Source organism: Astatotilapia calliptera, chromosome 19 (assembly GCF_964374335.1).
Source record: "Astatotilapia calliptera chromosome 19, fAstCal68.1, whole genome shotgun sequence".
NCBI classification, from domain to species: Eukaryota; Metazoa; Chordata; class Actinopteri; order Cichliformes; family Cichlidae; genus Astatotilapia; species Astatotilapia calliptera.
The window spans coordinates 13,814,199-13,841,865 of NC_137440.1; the positions used below are offsets into that span (position 1 = coordinate 13,814,199).

At 41.6% G+C, this 27,667-nt stretch overlaps 1 protein-coding gene across 2 annotated transcripts in view; it reads left to right on the top strand.

Moving 5' to 3' along the window:
* The window catches only part of syt14a (synaptotagmin XIVa), a 57,551-nt gene extending 32,295 nt beyond the window's left edge, over positions 1 to 25,256 (top strand). Inside the window, exons 5-9 of one of the 2 annotated variants that reach the window (XM_026151067.2) lie at positions 12,846 to 13,117; positions 13,202 to 13,651; positions 15,102 to 15,291; positions 15,801 to 15,857; positions 21,022 to 25,256. In XM_026151067.2, the coding sequence (XP_026006852.1) occupies positions 12,846 to 13,117; positions 13,202 to 13,651; positions 15,102 to 15,291; positions 15,801 to 15,857; positions 21,022 to 21,335 (1,283 nt within the window). In that variant the 3' untranslated portion in view covers positions 21,336 to 25,256. The remainder of the gene's footprint in view (positions 1 to 12,845; positions 13,118 to 13,201; positions 13,652 to 15,101; positions 15,292 to 15,800; positions 15,858 to 21,021) is intronic. The other variant, XM_026151068.2, reaches the window with a different exon arrangement.
* Positions 25,257 to 27,667: the final 2,411 nt, after the last annotated feature.

The following is a 27,667-nucleotide window of genomic DNA, read 5'->3' on the forward strand; positions in this document are numbered from 1 at the left end:
ATTGTGCTCATAAAGGAGTGACAATAATCAGGGAGGCTGTAGACTCAAACAATGCTCAGTTGGTTCTAAGGAGCCCAAAGTGTCAGGACAATGTCCGCCACTCTCCAGTTTGCCTCCCAGCCATTCTCTACCTGCTCAGCCATGTCTACGCCCACCTGGACAAACTGACGTGCACTGTGGGAATCATGTTTTTTGAACTTCTCCAGTGCTTTCAGGCCAGCTCTACTGGTGATAAATTGACAGTGATCCAGGTGGATGCCTCCCTAGTGACCTGGATAGTTTGCTAAGTGACTGGCAGACCACAGTATGTGCGCCTGCAGCACTGTGTGTCGGACAGTAAGTGTAGTAAGCGATATGGGATCCCTGCGGGGCACTGTCCCCTCTCCCTCATCTTCCCCTTTTACACCATGGACTTTAACTCCTGCATTGAGGCCTGACACCTTCAAAAGTTTTCTGATAACTCAGCCACAGTGGGCTGTATCAGGCTGTGGTGGGTAACTTTGTTATGTGTTGCAGGCAAAAGCATCTGCAGCTTAACTTGGGCAAACTGTATGTGGATGAGAACACCGCTGACTCCTGTTTGCATTTATGGGGTCTGGGTGGAGACAGTGGAAGATTACAGGTGTCTTGGTGTTCACAATGACAGTAAAATAAACTTCATTAAAAACACAGAAGTGCTCTCCAAAAACTTATCAACTTCTGAGACGACTGAGGTCGTTTAATATCTCCCCGATGATGCTCACAGTGTTGTATGAGCCTGTGGTGGCCTGTGCCATCATCTGTACTGTGGTGTGCTGAGGCAGCAGGTACCAGCAGACTCAATAAACTTACCCACAAGGTCAGTCATGCTGTGGGTGTGGAGCTTTTAGCGTCTTTGTTTTACTTATTTTTTAGTAGAGAAAGTTTACATCCATCCATCTTCTTCCGCTTTATCCGGGGCCGGGTCACACCAAGCCGTTCCCAGGCCAGCCGAGAGATATAATTTCTCCAGCGTGTCCTGGGTCTGCCCTGAGGCCTCCTCCCGGTGGGACATGCCCGGAACACCTCACCCAGGAGGCGCCCAGGAGGCATCCTTGTCAGATGCCCGAACCACCTCAACTGGCTCCTTTCGATGTGGAGGAGCAGCGGCTCTACTCTGAGCCCCTCCCGGATAGCTGAACTTCTCACCCTATCTCTAAGGGAGAGGCCAGCCACCCTTCAGAGGAAGCTCATTTCCGCCGCTTGTATTCGCGGACCGGTGCAGCATTTACATTTTCTTTCATATTTATAATTTTTAATTGTGTGTCGATAATAAAAACAATTTCCCCTGCTGGATTGATAGTGTTTTGATTCTGATTATACCTCATGCAGAGGTAGAATCAGGAACTTCTCAGGAACATCGCCTGTGAACGTCAGAGGTGCTTGTGTAGGATCAGCAGTAAGTCAGCTGTTTCTGCCTACGTGGCACCAATAACAATGTCACATCCCCCCCCCCCCCCCCCCCCACACACACACACACACAGACAATCGGATGCTTAGTTTGCTCAGTTCATGATGTCATTGTGACCATGTCTAGATCAGTGCAAACAGTAGCTGCCATGTGATTGGCCAATATTTGTATTAACGAGCAGTTCGACATGTGTTACTAATAAAGTGGCTGGTGAGTATATATTGACTGAGCTGTTTACTTTGGTTTGAAGTCATGTTTGTTTTCTTGCACAAATCCATCACTGACTACTTGCCTGTTGCAGGAACGTCACGTAGTGAGTGTTCTTTGTGCGTGAGAGAGAAGCAGGGATTTGAGTCACAAGAGCCTGCCAGCAATAATTTGAAATTTACTCGGTTTATTTATGACAACATGTTAGCTACGCAAGGTCTTGTTTTGATTTTTTTCCTCATGATTCTAATACCCTTAAAGGTTTCAAGGATTATCCAGATAACTGGCAGATGATGTATTTCTTGGCTGCCAAGAAAACAAATTCAAGGCAAAGCAGTTGTTTGTGTGCCTTCTGTAAAGTTTTTGGTTCATCAGATCATAATCAGCTTACTTATAGTTGCTCGACTATAACCAAAGAGGAGGTAAAAACTCTGTCCGTCCGTGGCTGCACTTCGGTTGAAAGTACTGGAGGATCATTATTTTCCTCCCTGTGGTAAGGCTTTGATGGCTGTGGTTTTCTCTCCCACCAAGCCATCGTGGACCAGCAATATCAAAGCAGCGGCCTCGTGCCATGGCTGACATCGGTTCAGGCTTTCTCTGCAATATGGAAAGTTTCATTAGATAAATGGGTGAATCGTTTCCATGATTTTCCACGAGCGCTAAAGGACACGCATTTCATTATTTTTTCAAGCAAACAGCCATAAAAGCTTCCTCTCCACACCCACAGCTACCGCTGTTGTGTTTGTCTGAGTATGAAGAGCTTCATCCTCAGGACATATGTATAAAACATGAGGAGGATTGTGCCAGAGCTGCAGAATCAGAGTTTGGGTGCCCCGGTGGCTTCACTCAGACTCCAAAAATAGGAAGTAAGCAGAAAGCAGAAAAATGATCTAAGGTTTCCCTTCTCTGAAGTAAGCCCCTGCTCTAATGGCCACTTTGAGAACCGTGTTGCACAGCATGTACCAGTGCTTTTTGATGGTTTTCTCACTCATGTGGATAGTAGGATTTCAGCTTATGGTCAATGGACCCTCCAAATCATTTGCTGTATATGATTATGAGTAGGTCCATAAATAAACTGTGTTGTCACTGTATCCATATTTTTATTTTGTCTTGTCACCTGTACTTTGCTCTTGGCAATAATTATAATAATTAGTGAAAAAAAAAACAGTTATTATAAAAATAATAATGATTAGATTTAAAGATTAAATGTAAACTGTTCTGTTATGTAAAAAAAACTCTTCTTTTTTTCTTTTGTTATTATTTTCTTTTAAGAGAAATATGGTAGACACTCACATTTCTGTTAATTTACCTGTTGCTATGGTTTCAGTTCAATTTTAATTATATATCACCAAATCACACTTTATTTTGTAAGGTAAAACACTCTAATGACACAGAGAAAACTCAAAGATCAAACAACCCCCGATGACTTGGTGACAGTGGGAAAGAAAAACTCACTTTTTACAGGAAAGAAACCTTCGGCAGAACCAGGCTCAGAAACAGCAGCCATCTGCTACAGGAGGTTGGGGATGAGGTTTCATTGATTGTGGCTTTATTTCATGCACTTTACTCAGAGCTGATTGGCCTACCTCTGACCAGAAAGCTCAATTAATCAATCCAGAGTTCATGATTTGATTCAGTTTGAATGAAAGTGGTTTTAAAAATCCAACATAAACCTTGGAAAGAAGCAAATTAGTTTTTCACATAGAACAAAATTCACTTGTGAATGAGGGTGCAGCGATGACTGGTGCCATGTTGGAAGTCGGCCACATTTTTAAAGACCTTGTTTACTTCTGAATGGTTACCCAACCAGCTCAATAAGAGCAAAAAAACATTTTCTGAAGCATTAACTAACAAAAGTGAGAGAATGTTTCTCAGCCAAATTTTGTTCATCTCGCACTCAAACCTGCACATTTAGCACTTTTCTCACATGAAAATCGGTGAGGTGTAAGTGAGATCACGATAGCTTTATTCATATGCTGCAACTCAGAAGCAAAAGGAAGCCATTTTTAGTATCCACACCTCTGAGCACATGTTTTACAAAGAATATTGTAGACAGAGAATAAATGGGGATTGAAACTGGGAGGAGGGCATTCAGTCGTCATAGTCTATACTCTGCACAATTTTTAAGGGATTATTTCTTGAGTGAAATGTAGTTCCAGCAAGTAGTTCCAGTCCTGTACATTGTCTTCAGGATTAAGATTTAGTTTCTACCACCATGCTAAGCCAGAAAAATAGATCCCGGCTGTGTTTCAGAGATTCTTTAATGAATAAATTAATTATTTTTTTCAAATATAGCTTTCACACAAGAACTGGAATACATTGCAGCTGGGTTCAGTCCACTGTTCCACAGAGCCACATCTTCAAGCATATTTTATATGTTTTTAAGGATCTATAAAGTTGGGGGTAAAAAGGTGATAGGTTTGTAGCTTGAACCTATTCGCTGGAACGTTGAAGACAATATAATTACACCGCAAGCAAGACACGAAGTAGGCAAAGTTCTTCATGTTTCTCGTGCACGGGAGAGAACCGGACAAACGCCGTTCCTTCGCTTGACCCCAGTTGCTCTCGTCCGCTCCCCCGTAACACTGCTCTTTTATTGAGGTTACATGAATATGCATAGGTTCATTAACATACGACGTCTACATACAAACAAAGAGTACCTTGCCTGTGTGTGTGTGTGTGTGTGTGTGTGTGTGTGTGTGTGTGTGTGTGTGTGTGTGTGGGGGGGGGGGGGGTCAGAGTGTGACCCCATAAATGACTTCCCTAAACCTGCTGGTCTGGAAGTCCAACAGTTCATCTAAACAAAAGGCACTTAGCCTAAAACAGATATAGCCACGTTTATCCTACGATAAAACAATAAAACAAGGTACGACCTCTTCCCATGTTCCCAGGATGTAGGTGCGCAATGCACACCAAGCCTTTGCAGCCTGCTAAAGATCACGCATCCTATCACTACACAATTGATTATACACCTCTAAGCATATATGGTTAAATATTTCTAAGCATAAATGACAATCAACAATACAAAACCTAACAAAAGGTCTACAATAGGGTGTGCAACTGTTAATGTAACTCGAGTCATGCACTCATACTGGGTGTCCTTGTTTTGTCCTTCCATCGAGTGTTTTAGAATCAGAGACTTTAGTCTGTATGAGGTCTTTTATTTTGAAAATTGACTGAATTTTCCATTCGGTTCCTGATGTCTCTGACTTCCTGTCTCCTCATCTGCCCTGTGCAGCTTTAAACAGCTTCCAGTTAAATAAATAAATGAATGAATGAGTAGATTATCCACTATTTTAAGAGATACGGAGCAGACGGTCACTTCTGGGGCATGTCTGGAACTGAAAGCATTGTCTCAAGTTGGTGAGGTCAGTGCTGGAATGTGGTGCAGCTCTTCTCAGTGTGTTTCTGGGAAAAAACTAATGATAAAGTAGTAGCTTGTTTGCATTTACACCATGCAGAAAGTGGCTTTAACACTGACACAACTGGTTTCTCACAGGGAGAATAAATATCAGTTTTATGTATTTATTGGTAATATAGTAAATCTATCTGCTTCTTTCACCTGCTTTGTTTGAATTGGGGTGATGGCACTTCTGTTTTCTTTACACTTAGCCTTTGTGGTATCGCAAGAAATAAGTGGTTATATAAATATATGAGTATACATAATAGTTATTATTCATAGATACCTACATCCTAAGTTCCTGTTAATCTTCTGAAAGAAACAGAATGAATGTGTTGTTACAATGGTAATGCCAGGAGAGGCAGTATTAGTTCTGTGTTACATTAATGTGTAAGGAAGTGGAAGAAGAGTGTGTCCTGTAGGAGGCAGTAGAAAATGGATGCTCATGTTCTGTACATGCCCTGAAAGTATGGTTCAGTAAACCAGTGCAACGATACCCCGGTGTAAGGCTCAGTTATTGTATTTTTATTTTTTGAAGATGCAACATCTTTTTGGCGACGAGGACGTTTAGGGGGAAGGAGTTTGGGCGATCGGACTGAAAGAAAAGAGAAGAAAATAAAGTGATGGAGTCGGCTACAGGTTTGGCTAGCTTTTCAAAGAATGCAAAAGTTTTCGGCTGGAAATAGAAGGCAGTGACCTCGAAGCGGAAATGGCTACAATTGGTACGCTAGTAGCGTTCGATCCAAAGAATCAGACTTGGGATGAGTACACGGAAATACTCGAGCAGTTTTTCGTAGCTAACGGGATCGACGATGCAGAGAAACAAAGAGCGATATTAATAAGTGTCGTCGGAGCAGCGACGTACAGCTTGATGCGAAACCTTCTCAGCCCGGCCAAGCCCAAAGACAAAACCTTCCAAGAGCTGGTGCTTCTGATGAAAAATCACTTCGATCCGAAGCCCAGTGAAATTGTGCAAAGGTATAAGTTCGACTCTCGCTCCCGCAAGCCGAATGAAACCGTCATGGAATATGTAGCGGAGCTGCGTCGCCTGGCACAGGATTGTAACTATGGCAACACGTTACAACAGATGTTGAGAGATAGGATCGTCTGCGGAATTAAGGAGGACCGAATTCAGAGACGTCTCTTGTCAGAAATAGATCTCACTTTTGACAAGGCTCTGTCAATTGCAGTAGCCATGGAGACTGCAAATAAAAATGCACAGGATCTGCAGACCTCAGGGGCGTCAGCAAAATGTTTCAGTCTCGCTAGAGGACAACAGGAGAGTCGTACCTTTAAAGCAGAAAATAAAGAGTGTTATCGTTGCAAAGGAACCAAGCACACAGCAGCAGACTGTAAGTACAAACAAGAAAAATGTCATGCTTGTGGTAAAATGGGACACATAGCTAGAGCTTGTAAAAGCAAGACTAAACTGAACCAGAAAAAGTATGGATCGACATATGTAAAAAAAGAAAAAAAGCAGAGTTCACACTACAGTACTCACAATGTGGGCGAGAAAGCAGATAACAACAAAACTGATAGCTCTGAAGATGACTCTTTTATGTTGAACTGTGTCAAGTGCAGTCAAGGGCACAAAAGAAAACTGTTCAAGTTAGGGCGTGGCAGTGCGGTACACTTAAGAAGAGTAGACCCCTACACTGTGGATATGCAAATTGATGGAAAAAAGGTGAACTTTGAAATAGACACTGGATGTTGCCTAACAGTCATGAACGAAGCAACATTCAGAGAAACAGGGAAAGACAGCAAGCCCCCCAGCCTGCAGCCCATCAAAATCAAGCTCGAAACTTATACAGGGGATCCTGTTAAGGTGATTGGTGCAACACGAGTCAGCGTCAAATACAAGCAGCAGAAAAAACATCTGCCCCTGGTGGTGGTCGAAGGCGACGGCCCCAGCTTGCTAGGTCGAGCTTGGCTCGAGGAAATTAAATTGGACTGGGGTGAAGTGAAAAACAGTCCTAACAACAGAAAGCTGCACCAAGTCAAAACAACAGAGAAAACACTTCAGCAAGTGTTAAGTAAACATGAAAATGTGTTCAAAGAGGAGTTGGGCACCCTGAAAGGAATGAAAGCTGCTATTCATGTGAAAAGTGATGCCACCCCACGCTTCTTCCGTCCGCGTTCTGTCCCCTTTGCTATGCGAGCAAAAGTCGACGAGGAAATAGACCGACTGTTGAAAGAAGGCATCATCTCGCCAGTGAAATATGCTGAATGGGCGGCACCAGTAGTGCCACTCCTGAAGCCCACAGGGACAATAAGACTGTGTGGGGATTACAAGCTTACTGTAAATACCGTGGCTTCACTGGAGCAGTACCCCATACCCAGAATGGAGGACTTGTTTGCCACACTGTCCGGGGGTAAGCAGTTCTCAAAATTAGACATGAGCCACGCTTACCAGCAAATCCTCTTGGATGACGAATCGAAAAAGTACGTGACAGTAAACACATCGCGGGGGCTGTTCACGTATAACAGATTGCCTTTTGGAGTGGCCTCTGCTCCAGCAATATTCCAGAGGACCATGGAAAGTCTTTTGAAGGGGATACCTCATGTAGCAGTGTATTTAGATGACATCTTAGTGACTGGAGTGGATGAAGTAAGCCATCTACAGAACCTGGATGAGGTGTTGACCCGGTTGGAGGAAGCTGGGTTGAGGTTAAAGAGGTGCAAGTGTGCCTTCATGCAAGAGAAAGTGGAGTACTTGGGGCACATAGTGGACGCCCAGGGGCTCCACCCAGTGGAAAAGAAAGTTAAAGCAATCATGGACGCACCTACCCCCACAAATGTCACTGAACTGAAAGCATACTTAGGTTTGCTAAATTACTACAACAAATTCCTTCCAAACCTGGCAACCCGGTTGGCACCCTTACATGAACTTTTGAGACACGAGGTACGGTGGACATGGCAAAAGAGACAAAAGGAAGCATTCCAGAAATCTAAGAACCTGTTGAACTCAGCAGAGGTGTTAGTTCATTATTCTGCTGACCGTGAGTTGGTTCTCTCATGTGATGCATCCCCATATGGCGTAGGCGCCGTATTGTCACATAAGATGGAGGATGGAAGCGAGAGACCTTTGGGGTTCATGTCACGCACACTCTCTCCTGCTGAGAAAAAGTATTCTCAGCTTGACAAAGAAGGTCTAGCTGTGATGTTTGGCATCAAGAAATTTCACAAATACTTGTATGGCCGAGTTTTCACGATTTACACAGATCATAAACCCCTAATCTCACTGTTCAATGAAAAGAAGCCTATACCTCAGATGGGCTCACCAAGAGTACAAAGATGGGCCGTGACATTGAGTGCTTACGAGTACAACATCAGGTACAAGCCAGGAAAACATCATGAAAACGCGGATGCGCTCAGCCGGTTGCCGGTACCAGACTCAGCACCTGAGCGAGAGATGGCTGAGCAGGTTTTGATGATGGATGTACTGGATGACACATTAGTGGACACTGCACAGATCAAACGATGGACAGCTAAGGATGTCTTGTTGTCGCAAGTCCACGAGTACACCTTAAAAGCCTGGCCAACTGAGACCGACACCTGTTTAAAGCCGTATCGACAGAGAAAGCTGGAACTGAGTGTGAGGGATGGTTGCGTGCTCTGGGGAGCCCGAGTAATTATTCCCACCAAAGGCCGAGACAAAATATTGAAACTCCTGCACCAGACTCATACAGGCATGTCGAAGATGAAAGGCTTGGCAAGGTCGTATGTATGGTGGCCAGGGATGGATGAGAACATTGAAAGAGAAGTGCAGGCATGTGAGGAGTGTCAGAAACACTCCAAGTCACCACCTACTGCACCATTACACCCTTGGGAGTGGCCGGAGTCACCATGGTCCAGAATCCATGTGGACTATGCAGGGCCTTTCCTCGGGGAGATGTTTCTAATCATTGTGGATGCTCATTCCAAGTGGATGGACATTTACCCTGTGAAATCCTCTACATCACAGGTAACTATAGAGAAACTGCGCCAGAGTTTCAGTGTGTTTGGACTACCTAAAATGTTAGTTTCAGACAACGGAACATGCTTCACAAGTGCTGAATTTGAGTCATTCATGAAGCAGAATGGAATTGACCATGTAAGATCAGCACCTTTCCACCCTTCTTCAAATGGGCTGGCTGAGAGGGCGGTCCAGACCTTTAAGGAGGGGATGAAGAAAGTCAAAGGTGATACCTTGCAAACCAGACTGTCCCGATTTCTGTTCAGTTATCGCATCACACCGCATGCCACTACTGGTTTATCACCTGCAGAGTTGATGATGTCACGGAGACTCAGATCAGTTTTGGACTTGCTCATGCCTGATGTGAAAACAAAAGTGCAGCACAAACAATCGAAACAGAAAGAAAATCATGACACCAAGAAAAGACTGAGAAGTTTCACACCAGGAGACAAGGTCTTCATCAGAAACTACTCCTATGGCCCGAAGTGGATTCCCGCAGTCATTGTGAGAGCATCGGGTCCAGTGTCTTACATTGTTACCATTGGATCAGGTCAAACTGTGAAGCGGCATGTGGATCAGGTGAGAGCAAGAGTGGCTGACACTGTTCCCAGTACACCAGACAGGGAGGTGGAGCCATTGCTTGACAAAGAATCAGTGCCTGAGTGCTGCTTGCCATCAGAGTTGGACACATCGCCACAACCTCCGGCAATGGAGTTGCCTTATGCTCCGGAGACTCCAGCTCCCGGAGACTCCTCAGGGACACCCGTGTTGCGACGTTCCCAGAGAGAGAGACGTCCACCAGAGACTTTAAAGGACTTTGTTAGGTAGTGTGAGATCTTCCAGAAATAGAGCAACAATGCGCTCTGATCTCACAGGAAGGACGTACCTTCCTAGTTAGAAAAAAAAAAAGAGAAACATGGAAACCTATGTACAGTTGTATGGTTGTATGGTTACCTTAATTACATGTTGATTGGTTGTTAAGCATTCTTTAGATAAACAGTTATTTTGTAAGTCAAGGGAGTTGTTGACTTAAGGGGGGAGGAGATGTGGTATCGCAAGAAATAAGTGGTTATATAAATATATGAGTATACATAATAGTTATTATTCATAGATACCTACATCCTAAGTTCCTGTTAATCTTCTGAAAGAAACAGAATGAATGTGTTGTTACAATGGTAATGCCAGGAGAGGCAGTATTAGTTCTGTGTTACATTAATGTGTAAGGAAGTGGAAGAAGAGTGTGTCCTGTAGGAGGCAGTAGAAAATGGATGCTCATGTTCTGTACATGCCCTGAAAGTATGGTTCAGTAAACCAGTGCAACGATACCCCGGTGTAAGGCTCAGTTATTGTATTTTTATTTTTTGAAGATGCAACAGCCTTCTACATTATCCGACGCTGATATTTTTGCTTAACTCCTTTTAAAACTTTTAGAAAGGTATCAGGAGGTCAGGTGTGTTTCCTCCTGCTTACAGTTGGGAAAAGGACAACCGAATGCAGCATCTCTCATTTTTTCATCTGAGATATTTTTACCTGCTTCTCACAGGCGAGATTCACAAACTGTTTTCCCACTTGAAGAGGTACAAGAAGGCAAAACAAGGCGAACGCCAGCAGAGAAGGGATGAAAGGGTGGGTGAGACAAGGGGAAGAATGGTAACCGTCCCAATTAGCGGGCTGGAGAAAAGAGTAGTGCTTTTACACGGCAGCTTCTATCAAATCAACCGCCCCCGGCTCAGCGGGAAAAAGCTGCTCAAAATGGATTTGCTCCTTTTATCAAGCCCTCCATGACACTTAGTTAAGACTCCTTTGCCTCTATCCTGCCACTGATATGTGCCACTTTGAGCTGGTGTCTCACCGACATTATTAAGAGTGAAAGTTTCAGGAACTTGGGAGAAAGCTGGAACATTGTGTTGGAGTGGATTACGTCATGACAGTGTTGGCTTTTTCCAAAAGTTAGAGGAAAGAAGAGATCGTTCTTTTCAAGTTATGTTCTTCTTCATCTTTTGTTTTCTTTTCTCTCTCTCTCTGCCCCCTTATTTTTTTTCTGCAACAGGCTGGGTTTAAAGCATTCATTCCTCACCAGCGTCCCTCTGGGAGTATTAGCATTGGCTGCTCAGTTATTGTGAATCCAAATTGGACAAAGGAGTCAGGTTTGAGAATGCGGCTGACAACACTATTCAGGCTTCTTTGTAAGTGCCACAGAAATGTTCAGCACAGCCTCACTCTTTGCCTTCCAGGCAACTGAATCATTTAGAAAGGTGAGAGGCATAAAATGTGTGGCAGATTAAGAAGTATTCAGTTCAGTCCTTTTAATGGTGTGTATCTGATGTTTTATTTAGACTGTGCATTCAAAAGATTCCTCTCGCAGAGCTATTATACTCACGAGGGCAGCTGCATCAGATCTGTTTGTGAGGCTGAAAAAGAAGTCTGAAAATTTTTAAACAAAATCATAATAATGACAAATTTACAGATCGAAATAATACTGATAGAGTTAGAATTGAAGATTAAACATTAAGACTCACCTGGTATTGTTACAATTAATTTATTATCTGTTAATCTTTAATAAGATGTACAAAGATGTCACGTGTAAATCTAAGTACACCACGTGACTCAGTAGTTTGTTGTCCCACCTTTAACTGAAGTCGTTGTTTTCTCTCACAACACTGTGGAGAAAGTTTAACCCACTCTTCTTCAGTTCATTGTCGTTTGCTTTCCTTCCACAGCATTTTAATTGAGCTGAGGTCTGGACTGTGACTGGGCCATTGCAACACCTTGATTTCTTTCTTTTTCAGCCATTCTTAAAAAGAAACACATCAAGGTGATTTGCTGCTGTGCCTGGGATCCTGGGGTCCTCGTGCTGTCGAATGACCCAGTTTGGGCCAAGCTTTAGCTGTCAGACAGACGGCCTCACATTTGACTCTAGAATACTTTGTTTCATGGTCAACTCAGTGACTGCAAATTGCCCAGCTCCCATGGCTGCAAGACAAGCCCAAATCATCACGCCTCCACCTTGGTGCTGACAGGTGGTGTTTAATTTTCTCCAAATGTGATGCTGTACAGTGTGGCCAATCACCTCTCATCTGTCCGAAGGGCATTTCTCGAGAGGTCTTGTGGTTTCTTCAGATGAAACTTTGCAAACATAATCCATCGTGCAATGCCAAGATCTGTGTCTTTTTTAAGTCTGTAGGATTGATTTTGAATACATGCTGTAGTTGGTGTTCCACTACCATATGTACTAAATGGGCTACATACCCAACCTGTTGTAAAAATTTAAATACTTTAGGTCCTTGAAGTTACTTAAACTCTGTTAAAGTTTTACATTTCTCTCATTGTTTACAAATAAATAATAAGATCAAAACCTTCAAAATTGAAAATAATTGCCTGTGTTTCTGTAGCTTTGCACAGTGTTCTTTGTTTTCGGTGCCACAGAGCTCCATTTATTTATTTACTCTGCTGTAATGCTCACATTCGCCAAATCAGAGGCTGAAAATAGTCTTTAAGAAATGCACGATTTTCCTCCAGTTTGAAAACCATTCAACCCCCGTCTGTTACGTTTTTGCTTAAAAAAGAAAAAAAGAATAGATATGTGTTTACCCTGTTTTATGGATGTAGTGCTTTTAATTGGATTGACAAGCTGGGTATGTTGGAAGGCATTAAGACCGTTTTGGTCTTTTGATGTTATGATGTTTGTTGATGATGATGAGAATACAGAATATCACCACCTGCTGCTACAGTGAAGCACTGATGAAGCTGTAAATGTGTGCAACCAAATTACTTTCTTTAATGGTTCCTATTAAACGATGTGTTATGATGTGTCTGTATTTTGTTATTTTATCTATTTATATCCTCCCAACCAGTCAACTGCATCCAGAGGATGAGACGGACGCCGCCACTGGATGAGCTTCAGCCACCGCCCTATCAGGATGAGAATGGCTCTCCGAGGATGTCCTGCACGCTGTCAGATCTGGGTGATGCCAAGTGTGATCTGTCCCACACCAGCGGTAGCCCCCACCTCTCTTTTGGCAAGTGTCCCAGTGAGGGCAGCGACGGCCCCGAGACTGAGAGTTACCTCAACAAGGGCTATGAGGAGGACGTGCCCAGTGACAGTACAGCTGTCCTCAGCCCAGAGGTAAATACCAGTCATGCAATATCAGAGTGATACTTTAGATTGAGGTGTTATTTTGAACACTGAACATTTCATTGGTTTCCGTAGGATATGTCAGCCCGTGGATCAGCAGCCCAGCTACCGAAAGGTTATGAACCAGATCCTGTTGCAAAATACGGGACCCTCGACATCGTGTTTGACTACAACTCAGAGGAGCAGCAGCTGTCTGTAACCATCATGGCAGTAACCGACCTTCCCAGCTACAAGCGCACCGGTAACATCTCCTGGCAGGTTCATCTGGTGCTTCTGCCCACCAAGAAACAGAGGGCGAAGACGGGGATCCAGAGAGGCCCGTGCCCCATCTTCACGGAGACCTTCCGCTTCAGCCATGTGGAGTCAGAGATGATCAGCAATTATGCTATCAGATTTCGCCTTTACAGCATGCGACGAATGAAGAAGGAGAAGGTGCTCGGGGAAAAGGTGTTCTACCTCACCAAGCTCAACCTTCAGGGCAAAATGTCGGTGCCGGTCACATTAGACCCATGCTGTGCACTCCCGGTAAGATGATCAAAGCAGGTGTTGGCTTTCAAGCTGCCACTCATCACCTCACTAATTACTTCTCTTTGTTGATTGATCTTTCATCCAACTGGATAACATTTTCAGAGTGAGATCACATTTTGCAGATCATTCTTACTGAACTGCCTGTTTTGTTTGCTTGTTGGCTTTTAATGCTTCTCAGGAGTAGATGGTAGTGCGACACTGCCTCCATTTCATCTTAGGGAATAAACAATAATCAGTTTACTTATTTTTTTCCTTTCGCTCACTTTATTTCAAAGGCTACAAAGAAGAAAGGCAGCCTTAAAAGGCACCTATTTATCCTGCATTGAATCTGTCAGATATTAGTTTTCTTTCCCTTTAGTAACAATATTTTTTATTTATGTAGATATCCAGGTGCTGAATTAACCCAATACAGCAACATTCAGTGCTTAATTCACTGAACATAAGATAACTAAAAATGTAAAGAGTATTTTTAGCCTATCCAAAAACACAAGTCCTTAAGTATAAAGAAAAGATGTGCATTACGTAACCTTCAAATGTTAGCTTGCCCAGCCTAATACAGGCTCCCTTTTTAGCGGGTTAGCTATCTGTTTGGAGATATCATATTAAAATCTTCCCTGAATCTGATTTATTTTCCTCACGGTTCTTCTCCATGGCCAGCTTCTGGCCTAGTCCAGCATCCTCACTCTCTGATGACTTTAAGAGCTCAGTCAACAGTTTGAGGTAATAATGAATCAAATGCAAAGTTTATTTTGTAAATGTTACTATTATTAGTGTTCAAAAGTAGGATTATCCTGGTTAAGCCGTTATCCACTGAGTGTGATTTCAGTAACAGATCATTAATCCCACTCTGGCTACCACCATATTTTATATCCAAGTTATAGTGGCTAGCATTATTTAGCGTGTACTATACGACACTATTTTGCCTAAACCAACACTCTGTGATAGTAAATACATCATGTATGTAGTGTATTAAAAGAAGTCAAAGCCAGAACCTCGTAGATTTGAAACCGGAAAACTGGATACATTGAAACTGCATGACGGTGATTTGCAAAATCAAATAGGCATTAAGGTATTCGGCAGCTTTGCCTTTATTCAGGAATATAACCAGAATACAACTGTGTTGGATTACAGATGAGTTGCGCTCATTGGCACAGACAGACTGAGATTGATTGAAACATGCTAGCAATCTGTCTGTGTTTATAAAGTAGATGGCAGTTATTTGCGTACCTCACCCGTCTGTCTGAGAGTGATTACTTGACGTGATCGATGAATGCGAAAAATTCAGTACAATGACCAAGTAAGGAGTTTGACGTCCTGCTGGGACAGAGCAGTAAAGGGAGGGTGTAGTGAACTGCTGTTTGAATTGTAATTCATTTGTGTTTTGGAAAATCCTTAACAATTAAAAACTGATATTAAGAATGTTCTGAATGTTTGCCAACTCTTTCAGGGTGGCGAATCCCAGGTCAGCCTCTCAGATATGACATGCAGTGAAAGCGCCTCGTCATTCCAGTCAGTCAGTCAGGCTTCCACACCGGAGATCCTCGTGGGCCTGGTTTACAACGCCACAACAGGACGTCTCTCTGTGGAAGTCATCAAAGGCATCCACTTCAAAAACCTGGCTGCTAACAAACCACCCAGTAAGTACCCTAAAACGTTTTGTTGTCCAGTTCGAGAAAGAGCAGGAAAACACTTTTAATGTTTCAAATGCTAGAGCGGAAGAGGACAAGTTGAGCCTGTGCATAGGAGTTTGTATCTCCTGTAAACATCTGTAGTCATAGTCTATATATTTTACATACTATGCGCTTCCTTACGTTCAGTCAGAGAGGGACTATGCACAGCGTATAACTTCTCCGAATCAGAGATAGTGTACTCTATCTCGGCCACCACCTGCTTTTCAGTTTTCCTCTGGTTTCCCTCATTTCCCGGTCAGCCTCCTCAGTCAGCTTCCAGGGATCTGAGCAGCAAGTTCAAACAAAAACTGCCTCTTGTTGAACTTTGTGCAAATGTTGTTGTTGTTGGCCTTCTGACCCTGTTTCTCTTTCCTTGCATCTTCTGTTATGTCTGCACCTGAAACTCTCTCACCCTACTACCTTTTTGACATCTTGGTCCGCTGTTTTTCTTACTGCTGTCCAACCCTTGTTGTCAGATGGACTGTTCTGTTGTCTAAAACACTTGATAGGTGGACAGGTTTATATTATCAGAGGTGAGTTTCTGTTCTTCCCTGTAAAGTGTCATCAGTGTTAATTTCACATCCTTTTTTTTTTTTTTAAATACATCTTCATGGATGCAAATAGATGTAAGTAAATGGAATGACTGTTGATTGGAGACACACTAATTTAACTGGCTTCTATCATTAATATATATCTAATTTGATGCTGTAGTATGTTGGATTGACTCAATGTCACCTCATCCCCCAGTCGGTTGCATCAGATGGCTGCCGCTTCCTGAGCTTGGTTTTCCTCATGTCTTCCTCATAAAAGGGAGTTCTTCGCTCCCACCGTTGCCAAGTGCTTACTCTTACTGGATCACATGATAATTGTGATTAACTTTGTCTCTCTGTAATTTATAGGTTTTACATTATGAAACAATTGTTGCTATAAAAATGTAAATTACATATAACAGCAACTGTTTATGCAATATTGGGAGCCCAAGCTCTTTGCACCCATCCCAAATAAGTTGAAAAAATGTAACTAAATTCTCACTTGGAAGCAGTTTTGATAAGATAAGCTTTTCCCATAAAACCTGAAATATGACTTTCTTTAAATTCATGTAAACTTTGGACCATAGGACTCTTATTGCATTTTAACTCTCATCCATGAAGATGCTCGGCTGTTGTACTGTAAGTCTTCTTGCTGTATTTCTGAATGCGTATCACATCACGCATGCATCTGAGATACCCCCTCCTGCCTCCTTTGCCCGTTTCTTGTGTTGCCTGGAAGTCCTTCGTGTTTTCACTCAGCCTTTTTCATGCTATGTCAGTCTAGTTTTCTTGGTGTCTGATAGCCAGCAAGAAGGAGATGTTGTCATTGAGTGCTGGCCTAATTCGAACAGTACGCTTTGCACATTTTACATTTTTCGGCTTTGCTTCCAGCATATGAAACATAAACAGGACTTCTGTAATACAGTTGCATAAATATTCATCTAAAAGCCACACTGTACTGTCCTCCCATTAATTGCCATGTTCCATGTATTCGTGAATGTCTCTAACTAATAACTAGCTGTCAGATTTTGATATTGTTTGTACATTCTTGAATAGCATATCCACATACTTTATAGTCTTCAAATTGTACTTGGAAAATAGTCGCATCTGGCAACACTGAAAAAAACCTTTGTGCAAAATCCTCACGAAGGCCTTGATTGACTTTGTGCGTCCTTACAAAGTGGAAAGAGCACGGTGAAAGATGCGGAGCAATTTCAAAGCTTCTTTTCTGCCATTTCAAAACAGTACCGAGCCGACGAGTCAAGTTAATCATCAGCCGCAGCCCCTCTCATTCAGCAACAATGCCAAAGAGCCATGCATCACCGCTACTGACCACTTAAGACATCCACAGCTCTACAGAGCCCATTCAGCAGCAGTCAAAAAAGAAATCAAGGCTATTTTTTTCACTCTGCTTTTATGTCAAAGAGAGCAACTGAATGTGTGATTGAAGGCGGTGAGCTAGGCGTTGGAAGGCAGCTGGCACTCGACAGCATGAAACCCTCAGCAATTCATTCCTTATACCCCTCTTAGACTGGAACATAATACACAGCATTATTACAGAGTATGGCTGTAGACGAGGGGCAAAACACTCTCAAAGATCCATTGTGATTGCCAGTCTTGCCTCGCTTACTTTCCGCTGGATTTATGGCTTCAGTTTGTGCCATGATTTCTGCATTGAAATGAGGAGTGAATAAGGAAAGCGTGAATGCTGAAATCACTTGATAATGGCAGTGTTTTTCCTTTTTGCTTTTTCCTCTTCTGGGCTAAATGAATGAGCTTTATCGGGATTTTGTTTTTTGGAATGTGATCAGCGGGGTAATAAAAGGTGGAAAATGTCGCAAACTGCGAGTATCAGCGGTACAAGTCGTGCTTCTAAGCTCAGAATTCTTAGATACTTTAATCCCGACTCGATATATTATGTTCTGTCTTTGATTGCTAGGGTCTTGAGCTAAATATGTTTTTTCATATCTCATCTGAAAGCTTCATATAATAACATATTAGAATTATGCACCAGCAGTCGTACTAGTAGCAAGTGCTTTTTCTGTTCTGTTTCACATTAAAAGCCCCTATATGCATGAAAACCTGGCAACATGCTTGCATTAGTTGCATAACGCAACTATTAAAATAAATACTAACAAATGAAATTATCATTTTTATTCATCAGATTATTAAAAATTAGATTATTTAAAGAGTTTCTAGTGCAGCGGCAGAGGGCAGTAGGGTTTTTTGCAGATCATTTGGTTGTGCAAGCTTCCTTGAGCAATGAGAACTGGCGCCTGCAAATTTAAGGCCACAGTTCTCAGCCAGACAAGGGTGGACTGCCCACTCCAGGTTGGAAATGAATTGCTGCCCCACTTGGAGGAGTTCAAGTACGTCGGGGTCTTGATAACAAGTTGCGCCTCAAGTGGACGCGTTCAATTGCCTCTGGGTCTTGATAAGGAGCTGGGAAGGAGTGGAACAGGAGGCTAGCAGGATTGATGCATCAATGCAGACGATGTGCCACTCTGGTGAAGAGTGAGCCGAGTGTGAAGGTGAAGCGGCCAATTTACAAGCTAAATTTCAATGAAGCTGTGTAAAATAAAGTGCAATAATTTGCAAGTCTCATAAACTCTTATTTTATTCACAACAAAACTTAGAGAGAATTCACTATTTTAAGGAAAATATTGGCACAGTTTATACTTGATGGCAGCAACACGCACTAAAAAAAGTTGGGACAAGATCAAGTTTACTACTGTGTTATTTTAACACCAGTCTGTAAACATGTGGGAACCCATGACACCAGTTGCTGGGCTTCTGGGAGAGGAAGGTTGTCCCATCCGCGTCCGATCTGTTGTTATGGATGCAGAACTCTCTTTAAAAAGATGCGATCAGATTTGTAGGCAGCCAAGTCCGTAGGGACTAATACACCCCATAGCATCAAGCATGCAGGCTTTTGAACAGCGCTGATAACAATCTGGATGTTCCTTCTTCCCTGTAGTCAGAATGCTGCAGTGTCCAGAGCCTTAACCTGCATTTGTGGATGGCACAGTGAACTGTGTTCACAGACAGTGATTTGTGGAAGTGTTCCTAAGCCCATGCACTGATTTCCATTAAGCAATCATGCCTTTTTCAAGGGCATCCAATACTGATTTTTGGTCGTGTCCCTCGCACACAAAGGTTTCTCCAAATTCTTTCATTTGATATTTGGTACTATAGATTATAACATGTTGACAGTTTTGAATTTTGCGTATTCTGAAATTCTTCCACAGTTTGCAGACAGTCTGGTGAACCTCTGCCTGTATTTACCTCTGAGAAACTCTGCTTCTCTAAGATGCTCTTTTTATGCTACTGACTGTTGCGAATGAACTTATTTGCAAAATGATCTTCCAGCTGTTTCTTTGTAATATCACTTACTTTTCCAAACGTTTTCGAGACATGTTGCTGCCAAAACAATTCAAAATGAGTCAAAAAGTAAAATGTTTTAATTTAAATATATGACCTGTTTTTCTCTGTTTTATTGTGGATGAAATATGGGATTATGAGAAAAGCAAATTCTGAATGTATTTGCATTTTACACAGTGACACAACTTTTTTTGAGTTTGGAGTTGTACCAGTCCCTCCTACCTTCACAGCCAAACACTGTGAGCAGTGCCCGAAAGAATACGTTTGCAGAAAAAAGCGGTGAAATGAAGTTCCTCCCATGAGTGTTTGGGCTCGCCAGGGGAGTAGCTCAGCCATTCAGAAGGAGCTCAAAGTGGAACCACAACTCCTACAGACTGAGAGACCCAGCTGAGGTACTTCTGGCATTTGAATAGAATACCTCCCAGTGAAGTGTTTCACCATTCTGGGTCTGCCCTGGACACACTGGAGTTGGGAATTTATGGAAAAACAATACTAAACACATTTTAAAAAATGATTTTCTACAGATATATAATTAACAACAACGTCAGTTCAAGCTTTTCTGAACAAGTTTCTGGCACGATGAAAGAAAAACAAAAGAAAGACGCATGTGCCCATACACAGAAAAGAGTCTGCTTGAGAGAAATAGACCTTAACGGGAAAACTGAAGAAGACCTCTTTGCATAGTGAAAGAAAAATAAATCCAGTGTGAATCTGGGTTACAGTAAGTGTCTATTGCCAAAGTCATAAGGGCAAATGCATGACACCCAAAAAATCTAAATAAAATCTATATTTTTCTTTATTTCTCTCTGAACATGATATAGCTATTGGTCATATTAACACTTTAATGCTGGCAAGAAATGTTTTTAAATGGAAGCAGTAATCACATTTTTAGACATGCATGAAACAAATGGAGTTTCCATGAACTGAGCAGTGGCGTTCAATTCATAAATCATGAAAAACACTCAGTGCAACAACTTAACCTTCTTATTTTTCCCGGTTCTTTTCTGTTACGCAGTTCCTCCATAGAGTTTATTCAAGGCTTTTTCGAATGTCTTGTATTTCCCTTATGTTTCTGACACCTCTCACCCAGATTCTCATTTAGTGTCAGCAGACCTGTATATCCTGCACAATATGTGAGTCACATTTTGGACAAAGCATGTCTTGGGACTGCCTCGGGCTCTAAAGTTTTAGCATAAGTCATTATGTCAAATAATAGCAGCTCTTCATGGTAATTTGTGATGAACCACGTAACCAGAATTAATTAATTTTGGCTACATGGTTCGTTTCAGAAGGAGCTCCTAATCCTTTCAAACACAAGCAAACATATGACTAACTTTCTCCAGTCAGTTTTCATCTTCAGCATTATCCCCCATTTCAGATTAGACATCAGTAGTCGCATAGCAACAAGACTGAAGTAACGCTCCCTGCGCTCACAGCTGTGCTTTGTGTTTGATCAGGAGAAAAAACGCATCCTATGTGGTCATGCTCTTATATATCATCCGCTGTGACATTATTACAGAAGTGAATGCTTTGTGGAGAAAATGTGTCATTCTTTGCTGCAGAGGAAACAGCTGCAGCAGGTCGTCATGGCTGATTACTAAGAGGAAAGGTGAAGAAACATAAGGATTTTGCACAAAGGGTCTATTATTTAAGTCTGGTGCCTGAATTATTTTCTTTCCTTTTTTTTACTACTACAAAGCTATTGTAGAATCTCACGGTTTAAAAAATATATATAAAGATGTATCATTTCCCTTGTAACTCTCTCCTCCACCTGCTTCCTCTCTAGATACATATGTTAAGCTGACCTTACTTAACTCCATGGGCCATGAGATGTCCAAGTGTAAGACCTCCATCTGTCGAGGTCAGCCCAACCCAACCTACAAAGAGACGTTTGTCTTCCAGGTAGCTCTTTTCCAGCTCTCGGACGTCACGCTCATCCTATCCGTCTACAACAAGCGCAGCATGAAGCGCAAGGAGATGATTGGTTGGATTTCGCTGGGCCTCAACAGCTCTGGAGAGGAGGAGCTCACCCACTGGACTCAGATGAAAGAGTCTAAAGGACAGCAGGTTTGCCGCTGGCACAGCTTGCTGGAATCTTAATGGCACAGCAAGATGGCGCGCGGGCATAGCTACACGGCGCCGCCGCCATCTTTGTCTCAGATGGGCAGGAAATGGAAATGTTCAACTGGGAAGCGGGAGTGCGATGCCGTCCAATGAACCAGCGTCAGTGGTGATGAAGAGACGGGAACACAACCACATCTGCACTCAGTTTCTCAGCTCGGCATGGCATAAGCGATTTCATGGCTCTGTTTGGCTAAACAGTCATGAATTAGTTTTATGATGAGACATGCTATTTTCCATATACTGCCGTGTAATGACCTTTAAGTTTTTGTAGATGGCATCTTTTTGTCTGCTGAGCCGGTTTAGCTGGGGCTAAAGATCATTGAGCAAATTACACCTGGTAGCCATATGTACCCACACCTCCAGCCGCATAAATACAAGTAGGAGTTTCTAAAGAAGGTTTTAATTTTTGTAATTATATTTTTTTAACAAATATTTTCCAGACCACCTCTTAGCAGATCCTTATCTTAAAATTTAGCTAGAGACAACTTCTTACCTGGAAATGTCAAACGAGGCTGGACATTACCATTGTGTCATCCCCATCGACTTCAAAAGCACAAGAAGTTTGGCAGATTTTAAAATGGCAGTTCTACAATGGTGTAAAATAGGGACTGTAAAATAATTAAAAAGGAAAAAAGCTTCCCACCTGAAGGTTCCTGTACTTCTTTAAAATACTACAAGCAATCTGAAGTGCTTCAGTCAAAGGCAGCTGGACTCCTTTTAGGTTTTTGAAGACATCGTCACCTCTCACCTGAAAGGGTTATTTGCACCTAAAGAAGAAGAGACTGTGAAATACAAATGTTCAGATTTTGGATTCACGCCTCCACTCACGTAAGCATAACTCATGATCTTAGGTGGCGCACTAGACAGCATTCCGAATCAGTCTTTAGAACTGAAAACAATCTTCTGAATGAAAAGTAAAACCTCTTCAGGAACCTAAAGCGAGTGCAGCTGCCTTCAGTTCAAACACTTTAGATTACCATTAGACGACTGAGAACCCATTCAGTCATAAATAGTAAAAAGGGACTCATGGGGGAGGTCAAACTAGTCACCATGGAACTTCCATAAAATCCTAGTTCATACATTGGGAATGAGGTTCATGTACCTCAAAGTGCAAGCCTTGGCTTGTTTAGGATATAACAAAGAGTGACAATCCAAACAGCAACAGCAAAACATTTAACTCAGTCAGAATGCATTAATGGTAAATCAAAAAAGATAAAGCAATTAGAAGAGATAAGGAGCCATGGATAAGGAGCTGTAAACAAAGAAGCAAAAGGCCGGTCTAACAGCAAACAGGAACTTCCAAAGCTAAAAGAAGAAAAGAGACACCAGTGTGTAAGCGCAAAAACCATTTGAGGTTGGTTCCAAACGTGAGTCAGTCCCCATAGACTCCCACTTTAAAATGCCCAATGTAAAGCATTAAAATCATTAAAATGTTTATAGTCTGTTTATGGTCCATCAGCTAAGCCCATTCTCTACTAATTGGAGTCACTGAACTGGATCTCTCCACTGTGTTTATGCTGTTTGTAGCACCTCTAATAGAATTGTCTAACACATAAAAGAGCTTGCTGTGTGGTACAAACCATCCAAGAAATCTCTCACTCCACCCTTTTGTCTACATATCATTAATTCTGGGTCCAAAAACCTAGTATAGCAAAAATACTGAGTCCAAACCAATGAACGCCTTTATGGTGTCCATCTTTTACATAGTCCATAGAACTTCTCCAGATGTCTGATGTGTGAGTCGGAGGTGTGGATACACAGAGCTACCATTACTGGTCATGCTAACTGCACTGACTCTTTCTCTTTGGACCAAAAAATGACATTTAACCTCCTACAGTTCACCTTCCCTCTGTCTTCAGGCTTTAGAAGATCTGGACTGTGACCGGAGACTTTGCACTGGCAGGTCTTTTTATCAGACGTGACCAGCTGATTGGTAACGATCATGTCTTAAATCAGAAATTATATTTTAGTGGATGTTTAGAACAGAGAAGGGAGCACTAGAGGAAGAGGACTTTTCATTTTCTTATTTTGTTTGTTCACCTTTTTTCTGACTGCAGCTTTAATCACTATCACATCATTTTAGAAACATGCATGCCACATGCTCCGTCCAGGGTACCCATAAATGGGACAATTATAAAGTGAATATAGGGACTTTTTCAATTTTAAATGTCCTTTACCAAAGTTTATTTCATCACGCTGCATTGTAACCTGTGCAGTTTCATTCAGGGTGGTGGGAGGTTATAAGGCAGTCATAAGAAAAACAAAGTCAATTCTAAGGTTTTTATGTATCAGGAAAAAATGTTAAAAATAATCTAGGACTTAGCTGGTCTTAAAAGTACATCGTCAGATGAACAGTTTTTAGTACGCCCCTCTGTTACCGACCACATTTATTTTGTCCTGATGAGTAAAACCTTAGAATTGATACTTTCGTTTTCATGGCTGTAGATTGAGTGAGAATTATTACACTTTAATGAATTCCTCTCTGCCGACACTACTGAGTTACAAGCATAGCTTCTCAAGCATCTCAAGCTTAAGTAGAATAAATAAATGTGAAGAATAATAGAAGGTGTCAGACACGCCCTGACATCACTGCCAGGGTTTGTGTCGAGATGACATTCAATAGTGATCATGGAGAAGAAATGAGTGTTTCAGATTGTCGAATATTTATAGAAAACACCAGTTGGAGGACACATTGACTGACTGGGATATGCTATATGTAGGTTAGTTAGATGGTTTTGTGAACATGACTTTTCATTCGAAGGTTACACGCAATGTCACGATTCTTTAAAGAAATTTCCGACACCTTTTTGAATATAAACGGCTCATTAAATCACAGCTAACAGGTGAGACTAAATCCTACTTGTTACCTTTTTCTAACCTGCTCTGGTGCTATAAGAGAGCTGTGGGTGTCCACACAGAAGCCCTTGCCTTATGGTTTTTAGTCAGTTCATCAACTTCTTAAAGAGTTCAAAACACAGACACACCCTGAGAGCACACAGACCTGCATCCACACTTACAGAAAGCACACGCAGTGCAGCACCACTCAGCCTCGCTGGAGGGAATTCAAACTTTTGAGGCGATTTCATTACGGCAGCGAGCACCGACAACCCTGCAGACTGTCTACGGGCTTTTTAGCTGCAGCCGCTTTATCTTTGCGTTTCATATACAGATAAAAAAATATATATATATACTCTTTACTGTGCCTGTGGTTGTGGTGAAAGGTAGCTTTGTGCAGTGTTTACCAAGTGTGTGTGTGCGTGTGTGTGTGTGTGTTGACTGGAGAAGGTACAGTAAAGGGGGCGTGGGAGGGGGCTGTGATGTAGGTAGAGTTGTTGCATTTTCTTGTTGGGTGTAACCGTTTCTGATTTCAATTACTGGTTATTAGAAGAAAACAAGCCAAGTCCTGATTGTCTGACATATGCTTTATATTAGTAACTGTTTTATCTATTTTTGTATCAGCAGCCGGGAGAAGAAAATGTGTCAAGCCAGTTATTAGTGAATCAAATATTAACCGACTCCGTGAGCAATACTGTTTGAATTGCTACTCTTTATGATTCAGTTTGTTTACATGGGGGAAGCAACACACGTCTTATAGCTCAGGTCTTATTTACGTTCCCTTTTCTAAAACCAGAGAGGGGTGTGATGGAGACCGGCTGAGTTTATCTCAAAGCAATCTGTCAAGACTTCTCAGCTTTGATGCTTTCTAACAGCTTGAAACAGAAGCACAGCCTTTACAGCACAACAGTGAAACACACAATGCGAAAGACCAAAGCTCATTTGGAAGTGTAGAGATGCACCTGTAATCTGAATCCAAAAGGTTTTTATTTTATGGGATCAGCCTGGAGCCTTTGAGTGAATTTGTATAGTGTGATATTTGATTACCTGTGGGGGGGAGAAAAGGGGGGGGGGGGGGGGTGTGGAATTCAACAGAAGACGTGCAGGGATATATTAAAGTGGGATCACAGGCCCCATAGTTAATAATATTACAATATTATTATCAGTAAAGTAACAGATGAAAAATATTAACACTGCTGGGAAAAAAATCCTCTTCTCTGAAAATATAATTATGCTGGAGAGAATTAGTACCTGAAAACCAACTGGAAATGTTATCCGTAACACTTGATCCATGATTCATGTTCCCTCCAAATACGGAAGCAACAGAAGGCCAAAACATTTGACTTCTAGATACTGTTACGTTTATAGATTTGAAAAAATGAAAATGCTTTCACGTTGTAATACTTCAGAAATGTTGTTAAAGTGTTTTTAGAGTTTGCAAAAACCAGAAAGCAATACTATCACAAAAGGAACAACATCATACAATCTGGACTGCCTTTAGCTCTGATGACAGCATTCGACGTGGGATCATTTTGATAAATTTATCCAGCATTTTTTTCCATCTAGAACTGCATTCATTTCTCACTATTATCTTGTTTGACAATGGGAGAGGCAGAAATCCCAAATATTCTCAGTGGCCTTAAGATCTGGACTCTGGCCATGGTCGTCTTTGAATATGCCCGTGACATCAGGGGAGAAAAACATCCATTGATGGAAAAACCTGGTCATTCACTATGTTAAAGCTGTGAGTATATCAGCATATATATGTACCAGTATATTCAGGAAGTCAGCTAACCTCATTTTTTTTAAACGTACAATTTGCTGAACCTAAGGCTTGCCCAGCAGGTACGAGGCATGATGGGCGCATGACTTCATCACCCCTCGTTAGTTAGCCATAAGTCTAGAGCAAGGTAAATCTGGACCACATGACCTTTTACCATTGCCCCAGAGTCCAGTCCTTATGATCCCAGCAACGTGCAGCCCATTTTTCTGATTAGCCACACAGATAAGTGGTTTTCTTAAGTCTTAATTTCATATCTATGATGACTGTGGTCGAATCTGATTTCACCAAGTTTTTAAGTGATTGTGATCATGATCAGTCAAGTTTTTTTTTCTTTCCAGATTTCAATAATGTGTTGTACATTTCTTAACCCGGCTTTAGTACTTTCAGCTTCTCCAAAGTTGTTTTCCTTGCTTGTTGGAGGGCAATAATTTGACTCCTCTGCAATAGAGCAGTGCATTTTGGGGGGGTTTTTAGGAAAGAGAATCTACTAATTTCATCAACTGAAACAAACATTTTTGTCCTCAAGCAGCTGCTCAAGGACCCGATGGCCAACTACTTCATCTGCTGCCAGCATGTGAGACCATGAAGTGCTTTAGAAACAAGTGAAAATACTTGAAAGTCATTTTAAAATGCAGAATTTAAAGTTTTAGGTTAGTTCAGGGTCATTTGAAGAAGTTAAGATGTACAACAGCAAACTTTTGACATATGAATTTTCTGTTTAATGTGGTCTGTTTACAAAAACAGAAGTAAAATTTCCAATCAGGAAATTAAAAACAGATCTCTGTACATTTAAATTCAGTGCAGTGTACACATTTAAACTCTGCTGGTCTTCTTTTGCTTCCGTACCAAACGACAGAAACCTGTTTAACATCCCTTTGACGAGCTCTGAATGTGTTAATCTTTCACAGGCTGTGTTCCACTAATTACGTGTTCAGACTTGTACGTTTGCTGCATCGTTTCTTACGCTTTCGTTTAATTTACAAGATTTTAAGAATTTTCTGGTTTTTAAGGCTGGTTTTAATTTGTGATTTTATTTTATTTTTTAGAAACTACCTATGCCACAGAGGCATCGGTGCCTTACTGTTTTTCACTCAGCAACCTTGTGTTACAGTGTCTTAACGTACCTGTAAATGTATTTTTCTCCTGTACTTTGGACTGACTTTGATTTGTAAACTGTCTTATTAATTGACTTCTGATAGAGAATTTCTATGTGATAATATTGTTTAAAAAAGAAAAAAAAACAAACATCATCATGTAAGAGGTTTTTTTTTATTGAATTGTGTGTTGCATTTGAATCAATGTCCTAAAATTTGCCTTAAATTGCATTTCCACAAAATAACCAACAGGTGGAGCAACCATTGCATCCTGTTTCTTTTTTTTTCTTTTTTTGTCAATGTTTGAACTTCACTTACTTTATAAACTTTTAACTCTCCTCCGTTAAATGTAAACCACCGAAATTTGCATGAATTCAAAATAAGCGTGGCGGTGTTGTTTCTCGAAATCAGACTGCCTGCAGCTCATGCGGAGAGGGGCTCACTTGTACAGTGGCATCTTTTGATGAACGTTTCTGCCCTACAGGCAAAGATATCATAGCTACACCCGAGTGTACATCTAAATACCTCTCTGTTGCAGAAATCCTAAAAATGGCACAGAAATGGAACGTTAAAAAAACCAAACACATCTTTAGGTG